Genomic DNA, 25,748 nt, shown 5'->3' with positions numbered 1-25,748 from the left:
AACTAAGATCCACGTACTGAATCTGGCATTGCCAAACTAAGGGATTTGCCAGGTAGTTAGCAGTGTTAGCAGAGACTGGAGATGGCAAGGAAGCAGCAGATTAATTATTCAGCCTTACTTCCACCCTTCTATATGCTGTTCTGAAAGGCAGAAATTTCATGCAACCTTTCTAGAAACATTCTGCAAAACAAGAATCCAACTATATTTGTTGCAAATCTGTGGCCTGTTTGGTAATGCATCCCCCACCCCCTTGGTGAAGATAGCATGTACTTTACCCCATGAGTCAGCTAGGAATGTCATTCAGTTACCACTCCCTGACAACCTGTGTCATGGTGCTATTGTCATGCAAGTTGATTAACATATTATAATCGAATCTTTGAAGCAACCAGAAACACTAGCTACATTATTTCTACTTATAGATAGGAAACTGAGGCTCAGAGAAGATAAATAACCTCTTCAACATTATATTAAATGGCAGAGCAAGGATTTGAACCCAGATGCGACACTGAAGATCTCTGCTTTCTCCCATGTTACATATTTCCAGTGTGAGATCTTATCTACAGATCAGTAACTCTAGAATTCTCATTTATTTTACAGCAGGAAATACTGGTAGCTACATTATAACTTATATGTTCTCTTCATGGAGAAAGAAGTTTGATTTCATTAAGTAAATGGGTTTGTGGGAATTTCTAGGAAGAAAAGAGATTCTGGAGACCTTTACTTCACAAGGGAATGATAGTTAACAGTTATACAGGCACCAAACAAAAGTGTAATTTTGTACCATTCTTATCTGTCAGATTTGCACCATCACTCAATGTTTCAAGCACAGACTATAATCAGGAACAAAATATTGAATGTGTTCCATCCATAAAAGTTGATAGCAAAAGCAAAGTGGTAGAAATAATTATCCAAGATCATGGAGTTAGACACCACTGAGTGACTACGCACATACTTCCACAAAGAATGTATGGAAATATCTATTTTACTCACACTCTCACCAACTCTGTGTGTGTGTGTGTGTGTGCATGCTCAGTTGTGCCTAATTCTTTACGACCCCATGGACTGTAGCCTGCCAGGCACCTCTGTCCATGGAATTTTCCAAGCAAGAATACTGGAGTGGTTTGCCATTTCCTACTCTACTCACCAACTCTCAGATCAGATCAGATCAGTTGCTCAGTCGTGTCTGACTCTTTGCGACCCCATGTGAACAAACTTTCTAATTGTTATTATATTATTAAGTAAAAGCTTATGTTTTGATTTTAATTTTTAAAATTATCTCTAAGTTCAAGAAACATTATTCAATATTTTCAGAGCCACTTGTGTTTCCTTTTTCTATAAGTTTACTATTTACACCCTTGATCAATATTTTGACTGTCCACCTATTTTTTATTGACTTGAAAGAGCTCTGTATATTCAGAAATTCGGCCTTTGTGTGTGTGTTGCAAATTTTTTCTTCTAGTCTATCACTTATCTTTCATTTTTTTCCTATTTTAATGACAAATTTTACTACATTTTTTACTTTTAGTCACAGCAGATATCAAAGAAGAGGAAATAGAGTTCTAGGAGCCATGGACAGTGCCAAAAATATGGAAACAGGGGTATAGAAGAGGAGTGTGAAACCTGGAAGAGAACTGACTGATGGTGGCATGAGATCAAGATCAATAGGCAGATGTTTCTGGTGTTGATCATTCTTCCCCCATAGTGAGCATGGGTAGGAGGTGAAAAGAGAAAACTCAAAAGGAGGTTGCAAAAACAAAGAAGGTCATGAGAGTGATGTCTGTGGAGAGTTAGGTTTTAACTGAAGCAAAGAGGTCAAGGGATGAAGGATGGAGAGGGAAGTTTTTCCCCAGGCCAGTAGGTCTTCTAAAGGGTCTTAAGGATTCACCATATTCATTCTCATGGGTGTCCTTTTGCTTGACTAGACATTTTCCTTCATCTAACAATGCCCTTTTCACATAATTCTACCTGTCCAACACATACTACTGTAAAGAAGCACATATTATAAATTAGTAGGGGCCATATTTTAAACTTCATTGTACCTCCTGGTATGCCCAGCACATGGTAGTTCCTCTATAAGTAGGCAGGCTTACCTACATAGGTAAATGGTACAATCTGATCACACAAAGCAGAAACCAGGGACCCACACTCTTCTTTTCCTTGTTCACAAAGTCCCACCAACTCTAACTCACTAAAAACTTTCAAATCCTTCCTTGTCTCTTAATCATCACTCTTACTATCCTAATTCAGCCCATCAGTTCTCACATTGATTACTGGAATAACTTTTTGACTCTTCTTTCTGCTTTCAAAATTAGCCCAGTCTCATTTATCCCTTCCCAAATTGACCTTTTTTTTTTCCCCCCAAAAAAATCTATTCTAATCCTTTCACTTCCTAACTAAACCCTTCATGAGAAAACTCCTTAGTATGACACACAAGTACCTAATGGTCCAGTGTCTGCTTGACTTTCCACTTGTGTGTCCCACCCACCATCTTTCTCCACTGAACTATCTTCCATCTATATCAACTATATATCCCACTGTATCGATGGTCCATTCTGAAGGAGATCAGCCCTGGGATTTCTTTGGAAGGAATAATGCTAAAGCTAAAACTCCAGTACTCTGGCCACCTCATGCGAAGAGTTGACTCACTAGAAAAGACTGATGCTGGAAGGGATTGGGGGCAGGAGGAAAAGGGGACGACAGAGAATGAGAAGGCTGGATGGCATTACCGACTCAATAATGTGTTTGAGTGAACTCCGGGAGTTGGCGATGGACAGGGAGGTATGCTGGTATGCTGCGATTCATGGGGTTGCAAAGAGTTGAACACGACTGAGCAACTGAACTGAACTGAATTGATATCAATTATGTACTTAGAGTTCCCCACATGCTCCATTGCTCCACTAGGCTACTGTTCCTTGGCATAAGCCATCCTCTGGCAGGAATTTCCTCTCATCTTTCCTAAGTCCTAATAATGTTTCACAATTCAGTTTAAACTGAATTGTTCAGCTTAAACAAATCATATCTGCTAGTAAGCCTTCCATAATATGTGCATACACACACTCACACATACATGGAAAATGTGTTACTCCCTACTTTGTACTACCATAGCACCTTGCTCAGATCTATATTATAACAACTGTTACATTATATTGAATGTATTTATTTATAGGGCTGTCTCCAGCTACACTATAAGCATCTCAGGCCAAGGTTTGAAATTCCATTCTTGTATATTACTTAACACTATAAATACCTGTACATTCAGGTATCAATAACACTATAAATACCTGTACATTCAGGTATCAATAAATGTTTATTGAAAGAACAAAGGCATGAATATTCATTAACTGATGGATCCTCTCACCTTTCTACCACTTTTCTACTACACGGAAGTAGAATTCTGAAAGTGAACTACTCCTGCTATGTGCCAGTTTATTAGGTTCCTCAGCCAGTTACAGAAATGAGAGAAAGAATACAAAGGAGAAGCAATCCCGTTTGCAACAAAACTCAGTTGTATTCCAGCACATTCATTTCCACCCCAGTAAGCAGCTCAAACTAGACAATAAAATGCTATATCTGACCTTCCAAGAGTAGTTTTAAAACCCTGCCAGAGATTCAGAAGTGTTCGTGGGGAAGTTATGATGACTGGAAAACATGAACAATAGAAAATTATTTTGAGTATTCCCTAGACAAGGTCAAGGGGCGTGAAATTTTCTAGTTGCTTGATACACATCAGAGGCTTGAGCTTCATAGAGAAAAATCCAAGTATTAAACAAGATGATGGAATGCTCCATTTAAGTGTTTAGGTCACAAGTAAGTGGTGCAACATGACTCTGTATGTTTTGAAAATGATGCTTATAAATGCTATTCAAATTTGAGGTTGTAAGACCAGAATGATAGGATTTCTAGGCCTCTGATCAGTAAAAATTGACTATAAGCCCTTGAAGGTGAGGTCTTGTCTGTTTGTCACTGAATATCCTTCTAGACATAAGAAGAGAAGTAAAATATGAAGGTTAATAGGAATTTAGAAAATTAGCTCATTATTTGTTTTAGATCTTATCTAAAATGGCAGTAGATTTTTGTGCACTAAATCTTTCTAATATGCTTTTTTAACATAGATCTTTTTAACATTCCTGTCCAACACACCTAAATTACAAAAATAATTATATGTGGTTATTAATACATAATGACAGAAATACTACAAAGATGAGTGAAATTGAAACGCTGCCCTCGAGAATAATTCTAAGCACCAAGCTTATTAGAATCTAAGGCCCCACAGTGACTATAGGGGATTCAGCCCCACACTGCTGAATTCTGACAAATCAGTGAGGCAAGTTTTTGGCTGAAAAAAAGCTCAGCTCATCCTACTCAGCCTCATTACTTATAGATGTGAAAAACAGTCTGGAAGCAAAGAGACATGCCCAGGTTCAAAGAGTGCCCAGTGGCAGATACCAGTCTTCTAATTCTCTGGTCAGATGCCAGGAAGGAAAACCCACATTGCTGTTTTCTGTCAATTTCCAAACTTCTTCAAAGCCTTTTGAAAAATATCTGACAGTGTATAGCGTGGGTGCGTGCTCAGTTCATGTCCAACTCTCTGTGAACCCATAGACTGTAACCCACCAGGCTCTTCTTTCAGTGGAATTTTCCAGGTGAGAATACTGGAGTGGGTTGCCATTTCCTTCTTCAGGGGATCTTCTGGACCCAGGGATCGAATCTGCTTCACCTGTGTCTCCTGAACTGGCAGGCAGATTCTTTACCACTGTACTACCTGGAAAGCCCAAAGAGCCATAAAGCTTCATTGATTGAGATTCACTAAAGACAAAATAGTGTACAAAAATATTCCTATTAAATGTAACACTTTTTTGATGATGTAACTCCAGCACCTTAAATAGTCCCTGGCACATAGTAAGCACTGGATAAATATTTGTTAAAGGACATTAATACCAAAAACCAACAATAAAGTAAAACCTGACTCATTTTAAAAGATCCTGATGCTGGGAAAGATTGAAGGCCAGAGGAGAAGGGGACGATAGAGGATGAGATGGTTGGATGGCATCGCTGACTCAATGGACATGGATTTGGGTGGATTCCAGGAGTTGGTGATGGACAGGGAGGCGTGGCGTGCTGCAGTTCATGGGGTTCCAAAGAATCGGACATGACTGAGTGACTGAACTGAACTGAAGAAACTGGAGCACATGAATGTGGAGCTATTAACAATGACCAGAAAACCACAATGAGATGCCACCACACACTCAACAAGATAGATAAAATTAAAGAAACTGATGATACCAAGTGTTGGTGAAGATTAAAGGTGACTGAAGCCCCTGTGTTGTACATTGCTGGTAGGAGTATGAATTAGTTCAACAACTTTAGAAAATACTCTGGGATAGAGTATGCATATGTTTAGCTTTAATAGATATCAACAAAGTATTTTCTTTTTTTTAACCTCTTAATGCATTTATTTTTCACTTTTTTTTGACATTAAGTTTCCCTCTCAACAAAAAAGTATTGGTTGTTCCATCCCCTCCCTCATCCCCACCGGCCAGATAAGTCCCTGCTGCAAGGGCACTTGTTGCCCCTGAAATCTGGAAATAAATATCGAAAGAAATGGCATCAAGTGTACATGTTGAGCGATGGCACGAAGTGGGCCCCAGAAACCTGTCAGGCAGAGCATTACTGCAGCCTTTAGGTGTTGTGGAGAATGTGGGGGCTTGTTGCTGTGGTCACTTGTCCCTGGGCACAGGGACCGCGCCCCACCTGGCGGTGGGCTAAGCGGAGGCCACCTACAACTTGTCCAGGAAGTTGTCCAGGGCTAGGATGCCTTCCTTCAGGCCTTTGCGCTTGCATGTCTCCGCCACCACCTGACTGGGGCGGCTGGTGACAAGGTATTTTCTACAGTTGTTGAACTAATTCATACTCCTACCAGCAATGTACAGCATAGGGGTTTCAGTCATCCAACCTAGATAGCATATTGAAAAGAGGAGAAATTACTTTGCCAACAAAGGTCTGTCTAGTCAAGGCTATGGTTTTTCCAGTGGTCATGTATGGATGTGAGAGTTGGAATGTGAAGAAAGCTGAGCGCCAAAGAATTGATGCTTTTGAACTGTGGTGTTGGAGAAGACTCTTGAGAGTCCCTTGGACTGCAAGGAGATCCAACCAGTCCATTCTAAAGAAGATCAGCCCTGGGATTTCTTTGGAAGGAATGATGCTAAAGCTGAAACTCCAGTACTTTGGCCACCTCATGCGAAGAGCTGACTCATTGGAAAAGACTCTGCTGCTGGGAGGGATTGGGGGCAGGAGGAGAAGGGGACGACAGAGGATGAGATGGCTGGATGGCATCACTGACTCAGTGGACGTGAGCCTGAGTGAACTCCGGGAGTTGGTGATGGACAGGGAGGCCTGGCGTGCTGCGATTCATGGGGTCGCAAAGAGTCAGACACGACTGAGCGACTGAACTGAACCAAACTGATACACACACACACACACACACACACACACACAAGAGAAATGAGTAAATATATCCACCAAAAGACATATACAAGGACACATAATAGATGCTACACAGCAATGTAAAAGAATAAATTAAGACACTGAACAACATGGATGAAAGTCACAGATATCATGTTACACAAAAGAAGCCAGGTAATTCATACAAGCTCCATTTAAATGAAGTTCAAGAACTGGCACAACTAATCTACAGTAATAAAAATCTGAATAGTGATTACCTATTTGTTGTTGTTCAGTCGCTCAGTTATGTCTGACTCTATATAACCCCATGGACTGCCACTCCTTTATCCTCCACTATCTCCTGGAGTTTGCTCAAACTCATGTTTATTGAGTCATGGATGCCATCCAATCATCTCCTACATCACCCTCTTCTCCTCCTGCCTTCAATGTTTCACAGCATCAGGGTCTTTTCCAGTGTGTTGGCTCTTAGCAGCAGGTAGCCAAAGTATTGGAACTTCAGCCTCAGCATCAGTCCTTCCAATGAATATTCAGAGTGGATTTACTTTAGGATTGACTGATCTGATCTCCCTGATGTCCAAGGGACTCTCAAGGGTCTTCTCCAGCACCAAAATTCAAAAACATCAGTTTTCGGCACTCAACCTTCTTAAGGGTCCAACTCTTATATCCGTACATGACGACTGGAAAAACTATAGCTTTGACTATATGGACCTTTGTTAGCAAAGTGATATCTCTGCTTTTTAATACACTGTCTAGGTTTGTCATTGCTTTTCTTCCAAGGAGTAAGCGTCTTTTAAGCATCTTTCATAGCAGCAGTCATCACCTGCAGTGATTTTGAAGCCCAAGAAAATAAAATCTGCCACTGTTTCCACTTTTTCTCCATCTATTTGCCATAAAGTGAAGGTATCAGTTGCCATGATCTTAGTTTTCTGAAGGTTGAGTTTTAAGCCAGCTTTTTCACTCTCCTCTTTCACCCTCGCCAAGAAGTTCTTTAGTTACTCTTCACTTACTGCCATTAGAATAGTATCATCTGCATATCTGAGGTTGTTGATATTTCTCCCAGTATTCTTGATTCCAGCTTGTAATTCATCCAGCCCAGCATTTTGCATGATGTACTCTGCATATAAGTTAAATAAGCAGGGTGACAATATACAGCCTTGATATACTCCTTTCCCAATTTTTAACCAGTCCATTGTTCCATATCCAGTTCTGTCACTTCTTGACCTGCAAACAGGTTTCTCAGGAGGTAGGTAAGATGGTCTGGTATTTCCATCTCCTTAAGAATTTTCCAGTTTGTTGTCATCCACACAGTCAAAGGCTTTAGCATAGTCAATGAAGCAGAAGTAGATGTTTTTCTGGAATTCCCTTGTTTTTTCTATGATCCAACAGATGTTGGCAATTTGATCTCTTGTTCCTCTGTCTTTTCTAATCCAGCCTGTACCTCTGGACATTCTCTTTTCAGGTACTTTGAAGCCAAGCGTGAAGGATTTTGAGCATTACCTTGCCAGCATGTGAACTGAGTGCAATTACACAGTTATTTCAACAGTCTTTGGCATTGCCTTTCTTTTGGACTGGAATGAAAATTGACCTTTTCCAGTCCTGTAGCCATTGCTGAGTTTTCCAAATTTGCTGGCATATTGAGGGCAGCACTTTAACAGCATCATCTTTTAGGATTTGAAATAGCTCAGCTGGAATTCTATCACCTCCACTAGCTTTGTTCAAAGTAATGCTTCCTAAGGCCCACTTGACTTTGCACTCCAGTATGTCTGGGTCTGGGTGAGTGACCACACACCACTGTGGTTATCTTAGGGGACTATTAATGAGAGAATGCAGGAAGAAACATTCTGGGCTGTTAGAAATGTACTGTGTCTTAGTTTGCATGGTGGTTACAGTGATTAATTACATCTTTCAAATTTCATAAAGCTATATGCCCTTTACTGTATACAGGTTATATTCAGTTTTTAGAAGGAAATAAATAATTAAAATGTAAATGGAAAAAATGTAAATTAAATACATAATGTTATGTAATAAATGAAGATTCTCCCCAAAACATGTATTTCCTCATTGCAATGATATAATAGCATATTTTTGAGCATTTATATTAGATCATAATTTGACTTTTTGTCAAATTTTGTAGTAAGTTGAATGTTAATTGATTATATTCTTTTTTTTTTTTTTTCTTGTATAGTTGCAAAAGCTTCTGAAGTCAGACTCCCTGGCATAGTCCTAACTCACACAAATCATTCATAAATCTCATTGTCCAAAAATTGGGCTTTTTGAGTCAATAGCTGCAATGGACTGAAACACATTAAGTCTATTTAGATAAGTGTAGTTATAATGATTAAAAAAAAGAACTTAATTGGTCATCTTTAGAAGATGATAGAAAATTAAATCACTGAAAATTGCTAAATAAGAAAAAAAATTGAGAATTTATCTTCTCTCACCACTGAGTAACCAGACAATTGAGGAGCAAAAGTGTCTCTATGTGGATTCATACTAATTACTAACAAATAAATTATTATATCCATTTTGCAAAATCTAATGATTTAATGGATGTGGGCATTAGACATCAACAGTTGCTAATATTACAAAAAGAGAAACAACCAGATATATGTGCCTCCTCATGAAGAAACACACCACCACCCATAATTCTACCCAAAAATTAGAATCTGATTTTTATAAAGCCTCTAGATCTATAATCAATTCACAGGAAATACAGAGAACAAACAGGCTGAACTACACCTTGAAAATGTAAGTAGCAAAAACTAGACTGTAGAAAACTCCACAAGTCAAATGAACTAAGTTGTTCAATACATAAACTGAAAGGAGGAAAAATGGAAGGAGAAGGAAGAACTTTCAGATCTATAAATCTTAAAGACAATGAAATTTTTACTAAAGCAAAAGCATTATTCATTAAGTTATTCATTAAATGCACAGTTGTCCAGTTCCTGCCACATGTTAGAGCTGGATCATTAGTAGTCCCCTAAGGTAACCACTGTTGTGACTTTTATCATGTGGATTAGTTTTGCCCCTTCTTGAACTTCATACAGTATATACTCTTTGGTGCCTGGCTTCTTTTCTGCAGCATAATATCTGTGAGGTTCACCCATGTTGTTGAGTATGATGTTTCACAGTTGGGGTGATAAAGGCAAATGATGCTTTTGTCCTGATCTTTCAACAATTAATGCAGCTGTGCTACATCAATCTGTATTTATTCATATGTTGTGATATATATGTTCTCATATCAGTTTGTGGTTTATTCCTCTAATTGGATTCTAAGCCTTTCCAGGGCACAGACTCTGATTTTCTATTTTTCAAAATTTTCCTGTGAATCATCTTTGTGCAGGGTTCACAGAGAGCAAGTGCCCAGTAAACAGATTAACGAAGTGACACTCTCATTCCCCTTGGAACAATAACAGATGGCACACAGGCCACCAAGTAGAGGTCCCATTGCTCTCTAATGGCTTAAACTCCTGCAGAGAGAGCCGTCACACCAGACACTGAGAGCCATTCACTAGCCCTTTGGGGGGAAACAAGCAGAAGAATACTTCACTCTACTGACTGTGCTGACTCAACAGAAAGAATTATTTGCATCTGATATGAAAAGCCAACTCATTGGAAAAGACCTTGATGCTGGGAAAGATTGAGGGAAAAAGGAGAAGGGGGTGACAGAAGATGACTGGGTGAATGGCATCATCGACTCAATGGACATGAGTTGGAGCAAACTCCAGGACATACTGAAGGACAGGGAAGCCTGGCATGCTGCAGTACACAGGTTCACAAAGAGTCAGACACAACTGAGGAACTGAACAACAACAACAGGGTTTTGTCGATCAAAACTTTTTCTCTAAACTGATGGTTCCAGGAGAAACAAAAAATATTTTGAGAAAACCTTCATGACGATTCTTAATAGTATACATGTAGCAAGAAAATGACTGCCACCAGTAGAAGTGAACTGTATAGAAGTTCAGACCTAGGTCTCTGGAACCAGCTCTTGATCATGATATTAATGGAAAAACCTAAAAGATCTACCCTCTATAGAATCAATGCAAAGAGAAGGAAAAGAAATACATTGCTTATACTAAGCTCTAGCATCACTGCCGCTATTTAGCTACAAAAAGCCTTCAAAAGCTAAAGTTCTATTATATTAAGGTTGGTTGCTTTGTTTTTTTTTTTTCAGGATATCACAAGCCTGATTTTGATTCAGTCTTGACAAGATTGTCTCTTGCTGTGCCTCATGGGGACACTGGAAATGTACTTATAATTGATAGGGGAATCATTCACTCCACACTTATCCATAAGTTCTCTACCAGCATTTTTGATGACATCAACTTAATCAATATAAATTTATTTAAATAATTATTATGAGTAATTTTTTCTGATTATGTGGTCATTTTAAAAATTTAGAAAAAATGAAACAGTATAAGAAAAATTTTTAAGTTACCTATCATAACATCTATTTCTGCTTTATTGACTATGCCAAAGCCTTTGACTGTGTGGATCACAATAAACTGTGGAAAATTCTGAAAGAAATGGGGAATACCAGACCACTTGACCTGCCTCTTGAGAAACTTATATGCAGGTCAGGAAGCAACAGTTAGAACTGGACATGGAACAACAGACTGGTTCTAAATAGGAAAAGGAGGACGTCAAGGCTGTATATTGTCACCCTGCTTATTTAACTTATATGCAGAGTACATCATGAGAAATGCTGGGCTGGAAGAAGCACAAGCTGGAATCAAGATTGCAGGGAGAAATATCAATGACCTCCGATATGCAGATGACACCACCCTTCTGGCAGAAAGTGAAGAGGAACTAAAAAACCTCTTGATGAAAGTGAAAGTGGAGAGTGAAATAGTTGGCTTAAAGCTCAACATTCAGAAAATGAAGATCATGGCATCCGGTCCCATCACTTGATGGGAAATAGATGGGGAAACAGTGGAAACAGTGTCAGACTTTATTTTGGGGGGCTCCAAAATCACTGCAGATGGTGACTGCAGCCACGAAAGTAAAAGACGCTTACTCCTTGGAAGGAAAGTTATGACCAACCTAGATAGCATATTCAAAAGCAGAGACATTATTTTGCCAACAAAGGTCCACCTAGTCAAGGCTATGGTTTTTCCTGTGGTCATGTATGGATGTGAGAGTTGGACTGTGAAGAAGGCTGAGTGCTGAAGAATTGATGCTTTTGAACTGTGGTGTTGGAGAAGACTCTTGAGAGTCCCTTGGACTGCAAGGAGATCCAACCAGTCCATTCTGAAGGAGATCAGCCCTGGGATTTCTTTGGAAGGAATGATGCTAAAGCTGAAACTTCAGTTTTTGGCCACCTCATGCGAAGAGTTGACTCATTGGAAAAGACTCTGATGCTGGGAGGGATTGGAGGCAGGAGGAGAAGGGGACGACAGAGGATGAGACGGCTGGATGACATCACTTACTCGATGGACGTGAGTCTGAGTGAACTCCGGGAGTTGGTGATGGACAGGGAGGCCTGGTGTGCTGTGATTCATGGGGTCGCAAAGAGTAGGACATGACTGAGCAACTGAACTGAACTGATGTATATTTTATTTAGATAATGTTATAGAATAATAAAAAAGTGAATTAAAAAATGGCCTTTTTTGAATGCTATTGAGAAAATATCAGCAGGTCATATCAAAATACAATGCCATCATTTTATGGGGGACTCATGGAAGTAGTAGTATATGAGAGACTCAGAGACACAATAAAGTGACCACCACTCTCACCACTGCTTGAGATTCCTGCCCTTTTCAATGCTTTTGGCCTCCTGTCTAGTCTCCTGTATTTTTGTTGTTGTTGTTGTTTTAGGTTGCACTGTGTGGTTTGTGGAAAATTAGTTTCCTAACCAGGGATTGAACCTTCACCCCTTGCAGTGGAAAGGCAGAGTCTTAACCATTGAACCATCAAGGAAGTCTGTCTCCTCTAGTTCATATTCTTTCCCATGGCTTTTGGCTTGTTTTTACAGCTATCACTAACCACTTAGAGTAGCCCTTTTTCTACCAATAGTGAACTGATCAATCCTATCACAACAGAAGTAATTTTGGCCTGAGTTTTCTCAGCTGTTTTCACTAATTTTCACACTTCAAAGAACCATTCCTGATTACCAGAAATGCTGATTTACAGTTCCTGATGTTTGAGGTTGTCCCAAAAGCTGACCTCCGAATAAATAAATAGTTGTTACATATTTTTCACAAAAGAGATGACTGCAAAAATAAAAGCAACTTATTACTGGAAATGATAAGTGAATCAAGTTAGTTTATTGACAATATGTAGTAAAGACAACTGGTTGATTGATTTTTTTTTTATTCAAAGAATATTACTTTGGTTTAATGAAACCCAAGCAAACTATAATGGCTGATTTCAAAGGAATTCTTTAACTAAAACCTCAAAATCTAATTTTAATTAGTTTTTCCCTCATCAATGATTCACATTTATTGAGCATCCACTGGAGCAATCTGAGACTAGACCACAAAAGCTCTCACTCTCTGAGATATTATAAAATAGCTGGAAAAGCCTCCTGGGTACTAATGATCACAAACATCCATAAAGCAAGTCACTTTGTATTACATGTACTCAGAGAAGATGAAAATTTGTCTCTAAACTAAGCTGGATCCTAGTTAATTTAAGTGTATCAATAATTCACCATTTAAGGAAATTTGCAGAGGACCAACAAAACTTAAGAATCCTGGCCAAAAGTAATCAGACCAAAAACTCATGAAATTTTCCATCAAACTTGGAAGAGGACTTGTCTTGCAGCATGCCTGGAACTTAGAAATATAAGGCAGGGCAACGAGACTGTCACATGACAGATACTAATTGTTCCGATTAAAGTCTAACAAGCTTGCTTCCCTGCTGCTCTTAGAATGTCTCTGACTTTTGATCCTGACATCTGTGTCTTACAAGAATTTCACTCTGCTCTGACATTCTTTCTGATGTTGATCCAGGAATTAATGGATTGTGAAAAAGCTGGCAGGATATCATTTAAAAAATAGAATTCCTAGTATACAAGTGATGAAAAGGTATCAGAATTCACATACTCTCTGCCTGATACCAACCCAATTCTCAGGTTTGGGTGTTTGTGGGTTTTAAGGCTAGTTCAAAACAGGACTAAAATTAAATTTAGCTTAAAGTTACAATAAATAGTTATTTCAATGTTCTTCCATCACACAGGATGAATACATGTTTTTGCAAAATATTAAAACAAATTCCATATGAGATAATTTGCTCCAAATAACTACTGTTAACATATACAGTCAATCACCTTTTATAAAAGGAATCTGGTATCTTTATATGATGAAAAGTTTTGCTGAAAAAATCTGAGATTTTTAAAAAATGACCCAAAATGACCTGTGACTACTGATGCCATCTAATAATTTATAATATGTTTAGAAACACAGGACCCTAGAAACTATTGATCAGAAGAAAAACTTTAATTAAGGAAAGTATCTATAATTTTTAAATGTAAAAAAAATGTAAATTAAAATTATCTAAAGATATGTTTTAAATTAAGGAATTCTCTTCAGGTTTGAAATTTTACACATCAGAAGATACTGCCTCGCATTTCATGGTGCTGGATAATTACTAGATGCCAGTGGATAACTTAAACATAGCTTAGAGTCATTGACATTAATGTGTGACAAGCATTACAGAACATATTTAGTAATTTTAAATGAAAAAGTAAAAGGATTTTTGAAAAAAATCAGGGAGAAGTACCATAGTGGCAACAATATAATTTTTTGAGTAAAGAAGAAATTCTCCTTTATATCATAGTGATCAGGAATTCAACAAGTTAAGAAGGAACACAAGTCAATTTAATTGTTTGAGCTATAATTAATGTAAAAATTAATAAGGTTAGTTGTTTTATTCATCTATTCAAGCACATATCTAATTTTCACATTAAAAAGACCATCATTGTTTTTAAAAGTCATGAATCTCCAATCACTTTGTTTAGATAGGTTGCTTTAGTAATTTTCATACCTCATCTGTTACTTCAAGAAATAAGGTGACAAATTCATTACAATAAATAAAAATGACAGCAAGCTATAATTGGCTGCTAATAGCCAGTTTATATTGGTTGGTTTCTGTTATTATCTTACAATGATATTTAATTATTTAAAATGTTGCATACTACTTTGTAAGACATAAGCTCCCAAGCAGTCTAGAAATTATAGGCTCACCATCAAATTGAGCATTATTTGCTCTTAAGAAAAAGACATTTTGGTCCCCAAATCAAGTTCCCTATTACAGGACTTCCCACATTTCACAAAATTATATGATTGATTATCTGTCAACCCCATTATACTGTAGGCTACTTGAGGGCAAGGACCAGGTCTATCATCTTTCTAAATCCCTTGTCTTAAAGGGTATTTAGTAAATGCCCAATGAATAAATGAATGAATGTGACTCCTCCTAGTTTATTTTTATTTCAATGGTTTCTTTGACTCAAATACTTCTTGAATAAGATACATATACAAAATACATAATACTATACTGAATATTATTAAATTAAAATTCATATGCTATTAAACTAAATAATACATTAATATTATTAGCAAATATGCATCAGCTATACATTTTTCTATATGATCATTTTATAAAAGTCGAATTCTATCATGTTAACCACCCATCTATAACTTGAATATTTTAAAAGAGTAATGGGTATGTAAAGAGATATCAAGCTTAGAAAATGTGATATTCACATTAGCAAGAAAGTGTCACAATACCCATAATTACCACTTGGACCCTGAGTAGTTTCTTAAAGTCTCTTGATATGCATCACTTTTTAGCACCTGTCTTGCCTACTACCCTTTTTACTAGCTATCTTGCCTAAAGTAATCACTCATTAAGTTAAAAAAAATATATTAAGATGTGGTGCCCAAACTAAGAATCAAGACAGGAGAAAGGGGAGGAGAAAAAATAATGAAATTCAAGATGAAGCATTAAATCAGAAAGGGTTGGACCACATTAAAAATACAAGGCTGTGAAATTTGCAAAAGTAAGACAAGGGTTTAAAAGTATGATATATGACAGGTGGGGTACAAATAAGACATTTGGGAGGAAAGAAATGAGAATGAAGAGAACAAATTGGACAAGCCATTCATTTTAAAAATCCTTAAAAGACTGTAGCTCACCGTCATCAGACAGGATGTGTCAGAGCTAGTCATGTTTTTGTTTATGCCTCTCGGGGCTTTTTTTTTTTTTCCTTTTTGTGTGCCTTATAAGTATTAAATGGTATTTGACTTTAAATGAATAAATCATTTTTAGATTGCCAATTTGCTTCAGCTTGATATGTGTGTGCATGCTTGATATAAATGAGGAAATAGAGTGACTGTGAATTGTCAATCTTCTTGCACAGTGCATCACAGTGTTCAAAAGTTTTTTTGAACCACAAGCCATAAAAAATACAAGGCCCTCAGGACTATGCACCCAGGTACCCAGTCCACAAATCTCCACTTTGGTCACAGGTCTGGTTTGGTGGGTACTCTGATTCTCCTACACTGGCCATTCTCTTTTAACTTTTCTTAAAAGACTGAACTTCAAAGCAATTTCATCCAAGCTATTCACACCAAAACAACTTTGCACTGCTTAAAATGTATAACAATACAGATAAAATTTTAATAATAAGAAGAAAATTCAAACAACACAGCCTGACTCAAAACCAAAATAAACAACTTTAGAGAGATATTAAAAGAATAAAGCTCTTGGCCTACTTGTCCTAGAGAGTGGAAATATATAGAGGCTGTTGAGAATCTGGCTCCTGAGAGATAATGAGGATAAAAATGGTCCACATAGTCAGGGGTTCAGTAAGAGCATTTCCCTAGAAAAGAGACTGAGGAAAAAAAAAAAACAAAACAGCAGCTAACCCACTGCTTGGATAAATGTATAGAAAGACAATGAAATGGGTAGAAGGTGGTAGAAGGAAAAACACGTGGTTGTGTTGGTAGAAATTCCAACATGCGTTAAAACACTGAGTTCTGGACTCCCTGAAAGGCCAGGGAGGCAATCATAAAACTGCTTGGTAGTGGAAGGTGAGCACAGAGGAAAAAAGAGAAGAAAAGCCCCTAAACTTCTGCTTCAAATGAGCCTGCAAGTCAAAATGTAAACACAGATTAAAAAATAAAATGCCAAGAAAGAGAAACAAGATTTTTCCAACAATGAAACATGAGTTTAGTCTAGATGAAAGAAGCATTCCAGGATGCTGCAAGAGTTAGAGGAAGGAATAACTTATAAAGAATAAAAATATAAAAAAGGCAAAAATGAAACTAGAAAAAATGGATACTAAGAAGAATCAATGCAAATAGTGGAAAATAAAAAAATATAGTGCTTTAAGAGAATGAAAAGACAAGCCTAGGAGAAAATATTTGCAAAGACATATATAATAAAGGACTGTTTTCCAAAACAACCAAAAATTCTTAAAACTCAATAAAAAGAACCTCAGCAATAAGAAAAATATTTAATTATGATACTAACAACCTGATTAAAAAAGGGGCTAAAGACCTTAAACATTTTGTCAAATAAATACAGACAGCAAATAAGCATTTGAAAAGATACTCATTATACATCATGAGGAAAATACAAATTAAAATGCAATACCAACACATACCTATTAGAAAAACCAAAAAAAGAAAAAGAAAAACCAAAACCCAGAATACTGAGAACACCAAATGTTGGTGAGGATATGGAGTAATAGGAACTCTCATTTGTGACTGCTGGGAATGCAAAATGGTGTACCCACCTTGGAAGACAGTTTGATGGTTTCTTACAAATGGAACACATTCTTACCATATGATCAGGTAATTGCATTCCTTGGTATTTACCCAAAGGAGTTGACAATTTCTGTACAGACAAAAATTTACACATAGATGTATATAGCAGAGGTCCTTCATTTTTCTTACATTTTAGGAAGTTCTCAGTCATTTTTTTCAGATACTAGGATTAAATTCTCCCCCCAGAACAATCAATGAATTTAGTTCAGTTACAATCAAAGTTCCAAAAAAGGCTTTCAGGGAATTCCACAAGCTAATTTGTACAAGAGAAAATGGTCACAAATAAGAAGAGCCTCCTTCCTCATTTGCACAATGGAGATAATAAGAGAACCCTGTACATTAGATTGTTGTAAAGTGAGGCAACATATGTAAAGTTCTTAGCTCTGGAGTTAGCACATAATAAGCAGCATAAAGTATTTATCACTACTGAAACTAAATATCATAAAGATGTCAATTCTAATTATAAAATATACAAAGTATAAAACAAAACTAAGGTAAGGTAAGGGTTAGTCACTCAGTCGTGCCCAACTCTACAATCCCATGGACTGTAGCCCTCCAGGCTCCTCTGTCCATGGGATTTTCCAGGCAATACTGGAGTGGGTTGCCATTCCCTTCTCCAGGGGATCTTCCTGTCCCAGGGCTCGAATCCCAGTCTTTTGCATCGCCAGTGGATTCTTTACCACCTGAGCCACCAGTGAAGCCTTTATAAAACAAAGCTAAGCAGAAGTTTATGCACATGGCACTGCTTTGATAAATTCTTTCTTCCCACAGCTGGAAATTGGGCCACAACACGTATTGATTGAGCTATACTATTTCTAGCTAACCAACCTACATGCATCTGTGCTCACAAACTCTATCCTTTTCCTGACTACGTTGGATGAACTCTCCACTTACAGTCCTCAACCACTCCAGGATCTCAGATGCTTCAAGCCTCAGGTTGAGGAAGGCTTTTGACTCAGTCTTACAATCAAAATAGGCCGCAAATTAAACCTTTTTCCTTACTTTCAAATAAAGATATACATACAAAAGTATAGTGACACAATCAACCAAAGAAGACAGCTGTTATAAAACTTTTGTCCCAGACCAAGCTACCTATACAGAAATGTACCACTCTTTCTTACCTCAGGGCCCTTGCATAAATGAACCCCTCTTTCTTACTTTAGGGCCTTGGCAACTGCGGTTGTTAAGAGTGGTACACTTCTGGGACAGAAGTAAGGACATCATGGCTTGAGTGTGATGATTGAGGAGGAGATCATGGAGAGTTCTGTGGAGCGTGGTATGGAGTTTGTATCTTACTCTTCGAAGATTATTAGAGAATTTTAAGCATGGATATGAAAGACAGTGCTGATTCCCATGTGGAGGAGGGACTATATAACAGAATAAAAGTAAAGGCAGAGAAACTGCTTAAGAAGCTGATAAAGTATCCAGGAAATTGTTGATTTGCATGACTCCTTCTCAGCATTTAAAGGTTACTGAAATATTTTCTTCAGCAATTGAATTATCAACAAAAATCAACTCCCTAGACCACCAGTCTCTGAAACAATACTCTACTGAATGTCTTTGATAGCATTTAACAGTACCTGGAATTACCTTGTTTATTCATTTGCTTATGTTTTATTTTCTGCTTTCCTCTTCTTCAAGTTCTTTAAGGCTCCATATTTCCTAGAGTTCTTGGCAGATCATAGGCACGCAAATAAATATATATCACTGAATATTAAATTTAAATTGTTAGGGGAACACGATGTTCAATGGTTATTAGGAAATTCAGAACTGGTATGTAAACAAGCTGTAAGTGTAGAAATATAAAATTTACAGTCCCCAGCACAGAAGTCAGAGCAGACAACATTGTTTTCTCTAAGGAAACATACTTGGGGTGGAGAGTGAGGCAGAGATTTTTAACAAGGAGAACACAGGTGAAGGTCTAAAAGAAGTAAAACTAGAAGAGTTCACAAAAGCCAGGAAGCAGATGGCTTGTCAAATTAAAAAGTGGCAAATATTACAGAGAGGTTAAGGCCAGTGATTTTAATAGCTAAGGGGCATTATTATCCTCTTCAATATTTTTTTAAAAACTGTATTAAAAAGACTAAAGAATAAAATTAAATGAAGTCTAAAGTCCCTGAATGCCAGAGTCCAACTCTAGCAACCAGGGATTCAACCTGAAGAGGTGAACGGTGTCGAACGAGACAGCCTCTCAGTTTTCTATGGACTGTCTGTTTATTTCAAGTTTAAGATTCTCTTTTATACTTTTACAAAAACATTAGGCCAGAGGTTTGACATTTTCAGATCCCCCTCTCCCAGATTTATTATCTCCATAAATCATTGTTGCTCTTCAAACAGAGTTCCTGCTTCAGTGATTCTCTGGGAATCAGTTTTACCATCTATTATCTACCTCCTCTAATGTGTCCTATAGTTAACTTGTGATTACATTGTAACACATGCCAAATTCCTCAGTTTACTCAGATCAGATCAGATCAGTCGCTCACTCGTGTCCGACTCTTTGCGACCCCATGAATCACAGCACGCCAGGCCTCCCTGTCCATCACCAACTCCCGGAGTTCACTCAGACTCACGTCCATCGAGTCAGTGATGCCATCCAGCCATCTCATCCTCTGTCGTTCCCTTCTCCTCTTGACCCCAATCCCTCCCAGCATCAGAGTCTTTTCCAATGAGTCAACTCTCCTCATGAGGTGGCCAAAGTACTGGAGTTTCAGCTTTAGCATCATTCCTTCCAAAGAAATCCCAGGGCTGATCTCCTTCAGAATGGACTGGTTGGATCTCCTTGCAGTCCAAGGGACTCTCAAGAGTCTTCTCCAACACCACAGTTCAAAAGCATCAATTCTTCGGCACTCAGCCTTCTTCACAGTCCAACTCTCACATCCATACATGACCACAGGAAAAACCATAGCCTTGACTAGGCAGACCTTTGTTGGCAAAGTAATGTCTTCTGAATATGCTATCTAGGTTGGTCATAACTTTCCTTCCAAGGAGTAAGCGTCTTTTAATTTCATGGCTGCAGTCACCATCTGCAGTGATTTTGGAGCCCAGAAAAATAAAGTCTGACACTGTTTCCCCATCTATTTCCCGTCAAGTGATGGGACCAGATGCCATGATCTTCATTTTCTGAATGTTGAGCTTTAAGCCAACTTTTTCACTCTCCACTTTCATCTTCATCAAGAGGCTTTTGAGTTCCTCTTCACTTCCTGCCATAAGGGTGGTGTCATCTGCATATCTGAGGTTATTGATATTTCTCCCTGCAATCTTGATTCCAGCTTGTGTTTCTTCCAGTCCAGCGTTTCTCATGATGTACTCTGCATACAAGTTAAATAAACAGGGTGACAATATACAGCCTTGACGAACTCCTTTTCCTATTTGGAACCAGTCTGTTGTTCCATGTCCAGTTCTAACTGTTGCTTCCTGACCTGTATACAAATTTCTCAAGAAGCAGGTCAGGTGTTCTGGTATTCCCATCTTTTTCAGAATTTTCCATAGTTTGTTGTGATCTACACAGTCAAAGGCTTTGGCATAGTCAATAAAGCAGAAATAGATGTTTTTCTGGAACACTCTTGCTTTTTCCATGATCCAGCGGATGTTGGCAATTTGATCTCTGGTGACTCTTGAGAGTCCCTTGGACTGCAAGGAGAGCCAACCAGTCCATTCTGAAGGAGATCAGCCCTGGGATTTCTTTGGAAGGAATCATGCTGAAGCTGAAACTCCAGTACTTTGGCCACCTCATGCGAAGAGTTGACTCATTGGAAAAGACTCTGCTGCTGGGAGGGATTGGGGGCAGGAGGAGAAGGGGACGACAGAGGATGAGATGGCTGGATGGCATCACTGACTCGATGGACGTGAGTCTGAGTGAACTCCGGGAGTTGGTGATGGACAGGGAGGCCTGGCGTGCTGCGATTCATGGGGTCGCTAAGAGTCAGACACGACTGAGCAATTGAACTGAACTGAAGCCCTAAATTCAGTAAACTTCTTTGCCATAAACATTCTCCTCACAAATAGGCTTCAGATAGAAATCCCTCCCATGGCCTCAAGCTACGGCCTATGTGCTCATCCTGGAACACTCTTTTGTAAAAGTCCTTGAACAACTGTCAATGATTAACTTTATGAATTATTTTCTGAGCACAGCTACAGAAGGCTTTGTGCCTTCTCATGCTCCTCTCAAGAACAATAAGCACCTTAATATTCCTTTTCAGTCAACTCAGCCAAGGAGAGGAAAAGACAAGTCAGAATTACAAGGCCTAACTCCTTCATCCTGGGGCCGTGCCTGCGGAATGAGGACAGGGGTCTGGGGCCGTGCCTCCATTTTGTCAGTAATGCCTAACGCAGCTCCTGACATCAGAATATCTACAAAATATGGTTGACATATATCAGAGGAACAGCTAAAGCATTGCAGATTTCAGTCAGGGCTGATGGAGACAAGAGTCTGTACAGACTGTGGCAAAAGTTAGTTGAGAGGATAAACAATGATTCGATGGTGAGAAAATTAAGGCAGAGAATTCTCCTTCTGTGTTCTCAGCAAATTCTCCTTCTGTGTTCTTAGCAACAGAGGGGAGTCTTTATGGTCCAACTCTTACATCCATACATGACTACCAGAAAAACCACAGCTTTGACTAGATGGACCTTTGTTGGTAGAGTGATGTCTCTGCTTTTTAATACACTGTCTAGGTTTGTCTTAGCTTTCCTTTCAAGGAGAAAGTTTTTTTTAATTTCATGGCTGCAGTTAATGTCCGCAGTGATTTTGGAGCCCAAGAAATAAAATCTGTCACAGCTTCTACTTTTTCCCCTTCTATTTGCCATAAAGTGATGGAACCGGATACCATCATCTTTGTTTTTTTTAATTCCTCTAGAATCTGCTGCTCTGACCTAGCCAGGCAAGTTGCATAAATTCTCAGGAAGCCCATTTTTTGAGACTTAATTTGGTTGGTCCATGAACTACTTCAGAACAATAAGTTTTTAACTTTAGACAAGATAATTGTTCCCATCTATATATGATCATCCTCCATGACTCAAGAAGCATGTTCAAGACTCCATCTTTATCAAATGAACTGAGCTTGCGGGTCAGAGCTGGACTGCCCTCATATGCTCAAGCTTTCATTTTTCACAGGACACTGTTCAAACTATCCTAACAGTAAAAACCTGCCTATGATTACCATGATGAAGAACATATGGCTAGACAAGGATTTATTCATTCTACTTATTTAAGACCATCTATATGAACAGAAACAAATATTTATATACAGCCAATTGTATCCCAGGTAGTGTTAGTGGTAAAGACCCTGCCTGCCAACGCAAGGGATATAAGAGACACAGGTTCGATTCCTGAGTTGGGAAGATCCCCTGGAGGAGGAAATGGCAACCCACTCCAGAATCCCATGGACAGAAAAGCCTGGCAGGCCACAGGCCATGGGACCTGCCTTAGCACACACACAATTGTATCCCCCAAGTTATTCCCTATGATCCACATTGGCTACTACCTGAATTGAATTTTAATTACTTTCCCTATCTCCCCAATCCCATCCTAAGTTGTGAGGCTATGGGATTTGAGAGTTAATTTCAATGTGAGATGAATTAAACATGTTTCCTAGATTTAGATTAGATGAGTTAATTACCCTGGCATGGCTAGGTACTTTGTTCTTTAATCAGAAAAAAATGGAATAATCATGTTTAATATTTTGAAGGCCTTCTACATACAAGGTATCAATGATGCAGTTTTCCTTTTTGTAATTTCTGCTACAGGAAGTCATAATGTAGAGTCTATATGCATAATTAAAATTCAAGCAAATATATTATAGACTACCTAAACTTCCAGAGTAATTCATTTATGAGTTTAAAATTAAAAGCTAAACACAGTTAATTAGTACTTTTACAAATCCTACAAGACCAATGAGTTAAGTTTTATAATAGTAAAGTACGGGCTTTTATACTTCCAGCATGACTACAAAAATAAATTCCATGTAAATTAAAAACTTCAAAGTTAAAAAAAAAAATTCCAGGGGAAAAATATTCTTATATTCCTAGGATGTGAAAATTCTGCTTAGCATAATATAAAACCAAGAAACTATTTTTTTAAGTTAAAAGCCAATTAAACAGAAATTTAACTACTGTATTTAAAAGACACTAGAAATTTTAAAAGATAAATGACAGATTTAGAAATGTATACCATTTCTAAATGATAGATAATTTAAATACACTTAATCCACAAACAATGTTCACAACTCATTATGAGAAGATGAACATAACCAAAGTTATGATGGATGAATTACAAAAAAAGATACAAGTGACCAATAAACGTACAGAAAAACACTTCACTAATAAACAGTCAACAGATTTTTTTAAATGAGATTATTTTAACCTATTAACCTGCCACAGGTGAATAAAAGTGAGGATCCACAGAAATGGCACATTAATTTATCTCAGTACAATGTAAATAAGTTCAAACTTCTTACTGAGCTATTAGGCAATATCTGTGGAAAAATTAAATGCAGATCTCCTTTGTTCTAATAATTCTAATTCTAGGAATTCATACTCAGTATTACTAGCAGAAGTGTGGCCCCCCTCCCAACCTCTCTCTCATCGTCTCTTTCCATTTTTTCTCTGGCATGCTTTTTTCTTCTCTGCCAGGGCAGTTATTTGCTGTCCTCCAGGGAATGCAGGCAGTTCTTCTCTGGCCGAGTGGATAAGTACAACTCAGGGGCAATTTTAGTCTCATGTTAAAACCATCTTCTCAAATTTACCCTTATCAATAGTAAAGTGGGACTGTATTTTAATTCCTGCCTGGCTCCTCAGTCTATTTATCAAAGAATATATTTATCAACATCTAAAAGTATTACTCGATCCCAAAGCCTAACACAGTGGAATACATACAGCCAGGAAAAGTGGTCACTCTCTATGTACTAATGTGGAAAGAGGTGCATGGTATAATAAAATATAAAACAAATTACATAATGTTACTTCTAAAAAGGGCAAGTATACATATATATATATATATATATGGACTTCCTTGGTGGCTCAGATGGTAAAGCATCTGTCTACAATGTGAGAGACCTGGGTTTGATCCCTGGGTTGGGAAGATTCCCTGGAGAAGGAAATGGCAACCCACTCCAGTACTCTTGCCTTGAAAATCCCATGGACGGAGGAGCTTGGTGCAGGCTACTATCCATGGGGTCACAAAGAGTCGGGCATGACTGAGCGATTATTATTAACAGCAATTATCTCTGGGAATGGTTTTCTTTGGTAGACATTGATTTTATACTTTGTAAATGTATGTAATTTTATAAAAGATCATTTATTCACTTATGACAGCTCCTACGTTTAAAATAAAATGGGTGAAAAATCTTAATTCACTCTGAAACAGAAGAACTGTTTTTATCATAAACTGATTAAAAGCACATGGGGCCTGGATTCTTTTGGTTTTATTGTTGCAAACAATATGTTTCCAAAATTAGAAATGTGTGCAAATATAATCCCCTAGACTATTACAAAATAAGGTCATTTGCACATGAATTTTTCGATGTGAAAATCCTGGAACCATGGTTAATGTTTTAACCATAAGAAACTTTGTTGTTGAGGCATGAAATAATGGACAGCACCAAAAAAGAACACATTTCAAAATGCATAATGTGAAAACAGATAGAAACACTGAAAATAGTAGAGTTCAATTTTTAAGTTAATTTTTAAAGTCACTTTCTAAAGTCACTTTCATTCTGCTTCATCAGGCGAGGACCCAATGGGACTAACAATGGGGAAGGGGATTGAGTAGGAATGTCAATCTGGGGGGAGGGGAGGTCCCTCCTGACCACGCCCCTACTGAGCATTATGCAGATCAGGGAGAGCCACACAGGGTCTGATTTCCCCCAAGGATTGATGAACAAGTACAAAATAATAGGAAGTGACAGGAAACAGACGACGGAGGTCTAATTTAATGTCATTTAAAGAGACAATATACCTTAAATTGGTCTTCAGAAATTATAGGTTACAAATAAGATAACGGAAATGTGTTTTTATCATTTTAGTTCCCTAATACAAGTTTCCTGGTGAAGGAAAAGGAGATTATTTGCTATATAATGCAGTTAAATTTAAAAATATACTAATTTAGGGTAATTTCTTACCTTTAGCAATATAAGAAACTATAAACACTTGTACAATTCAATATAAAGATGCTAGTTAATATATTTCATTTTTAATATATTCATAAGTAATATAAAGTTAATAAGTAGATAAAGTTAAGCAAGATATTTTAATAGTTATATCTTGAACTAATGTAAATGCATGAATATGTGTGATTTCTTTCATCACATCCATGTCCAAATAGGGTTAGAAGTCCCACATTTAAAAAATTAAATTTGTCTAAAATAAATTCAAGCATCTCCAAACAACTAAAATACAGATTTTGCTTAATATTAGTTGCCGAGAGATAAAATATATGTTATATATATGTATAGATGATATATATGTGTAATACATATGTGTGTATGTTATATGTATGTATTCACAAAATCCCTA

At 37.7% G+C, this 25,748-nt stretch overlaps 1 protein-coding gene across 5 annotated transcripts in view; it reads right to left on the bottom strand.

Moving 5' to 3' along the window:
• DCDC1 (doublecortin domain containing 1) overlaps positions 1-25,748 on the bottom strand; it is a 473,661-nt gene that overhangs the window by 307,807 nt on the left and 140,106 nt on the right. The window contains exon 9 of one of the 5 annotated variants that reach the window (XM_070383609.1): positions 4,230-4,762. The exons of the other annotated variants lie outside the window; for them this stretch is intronic. Coding sequence (XP_070239710.1) covers positions 4,748-4,762 — 15 coding nt within the window. The 3' untranslated portion in view covers positions 4,230-4,747. Of the gene's footprint in view, positions 1-4,229; positions 4,763-25,748 lie in introns of those variants that run through there. 5 annotated transcript variants of the gene reach the window in all.

This window comes from Bos mutus, chromosome 15, assembly GCF_027580195.1.
Source record: "Bos mutus isolate GX-2022 chromosome 15, NWIPB_WYAK_1.1, whole genome shotgun sequence".
Lineage (NCBI taxonomy): Eukaryota > Metazoa > Chordata > Mammalia > Artiodactyla > Bovidae > Bos > Bos mutus.
This window is presented reverse-complemented; position numbering and strand designations above follow the sequence as displayed.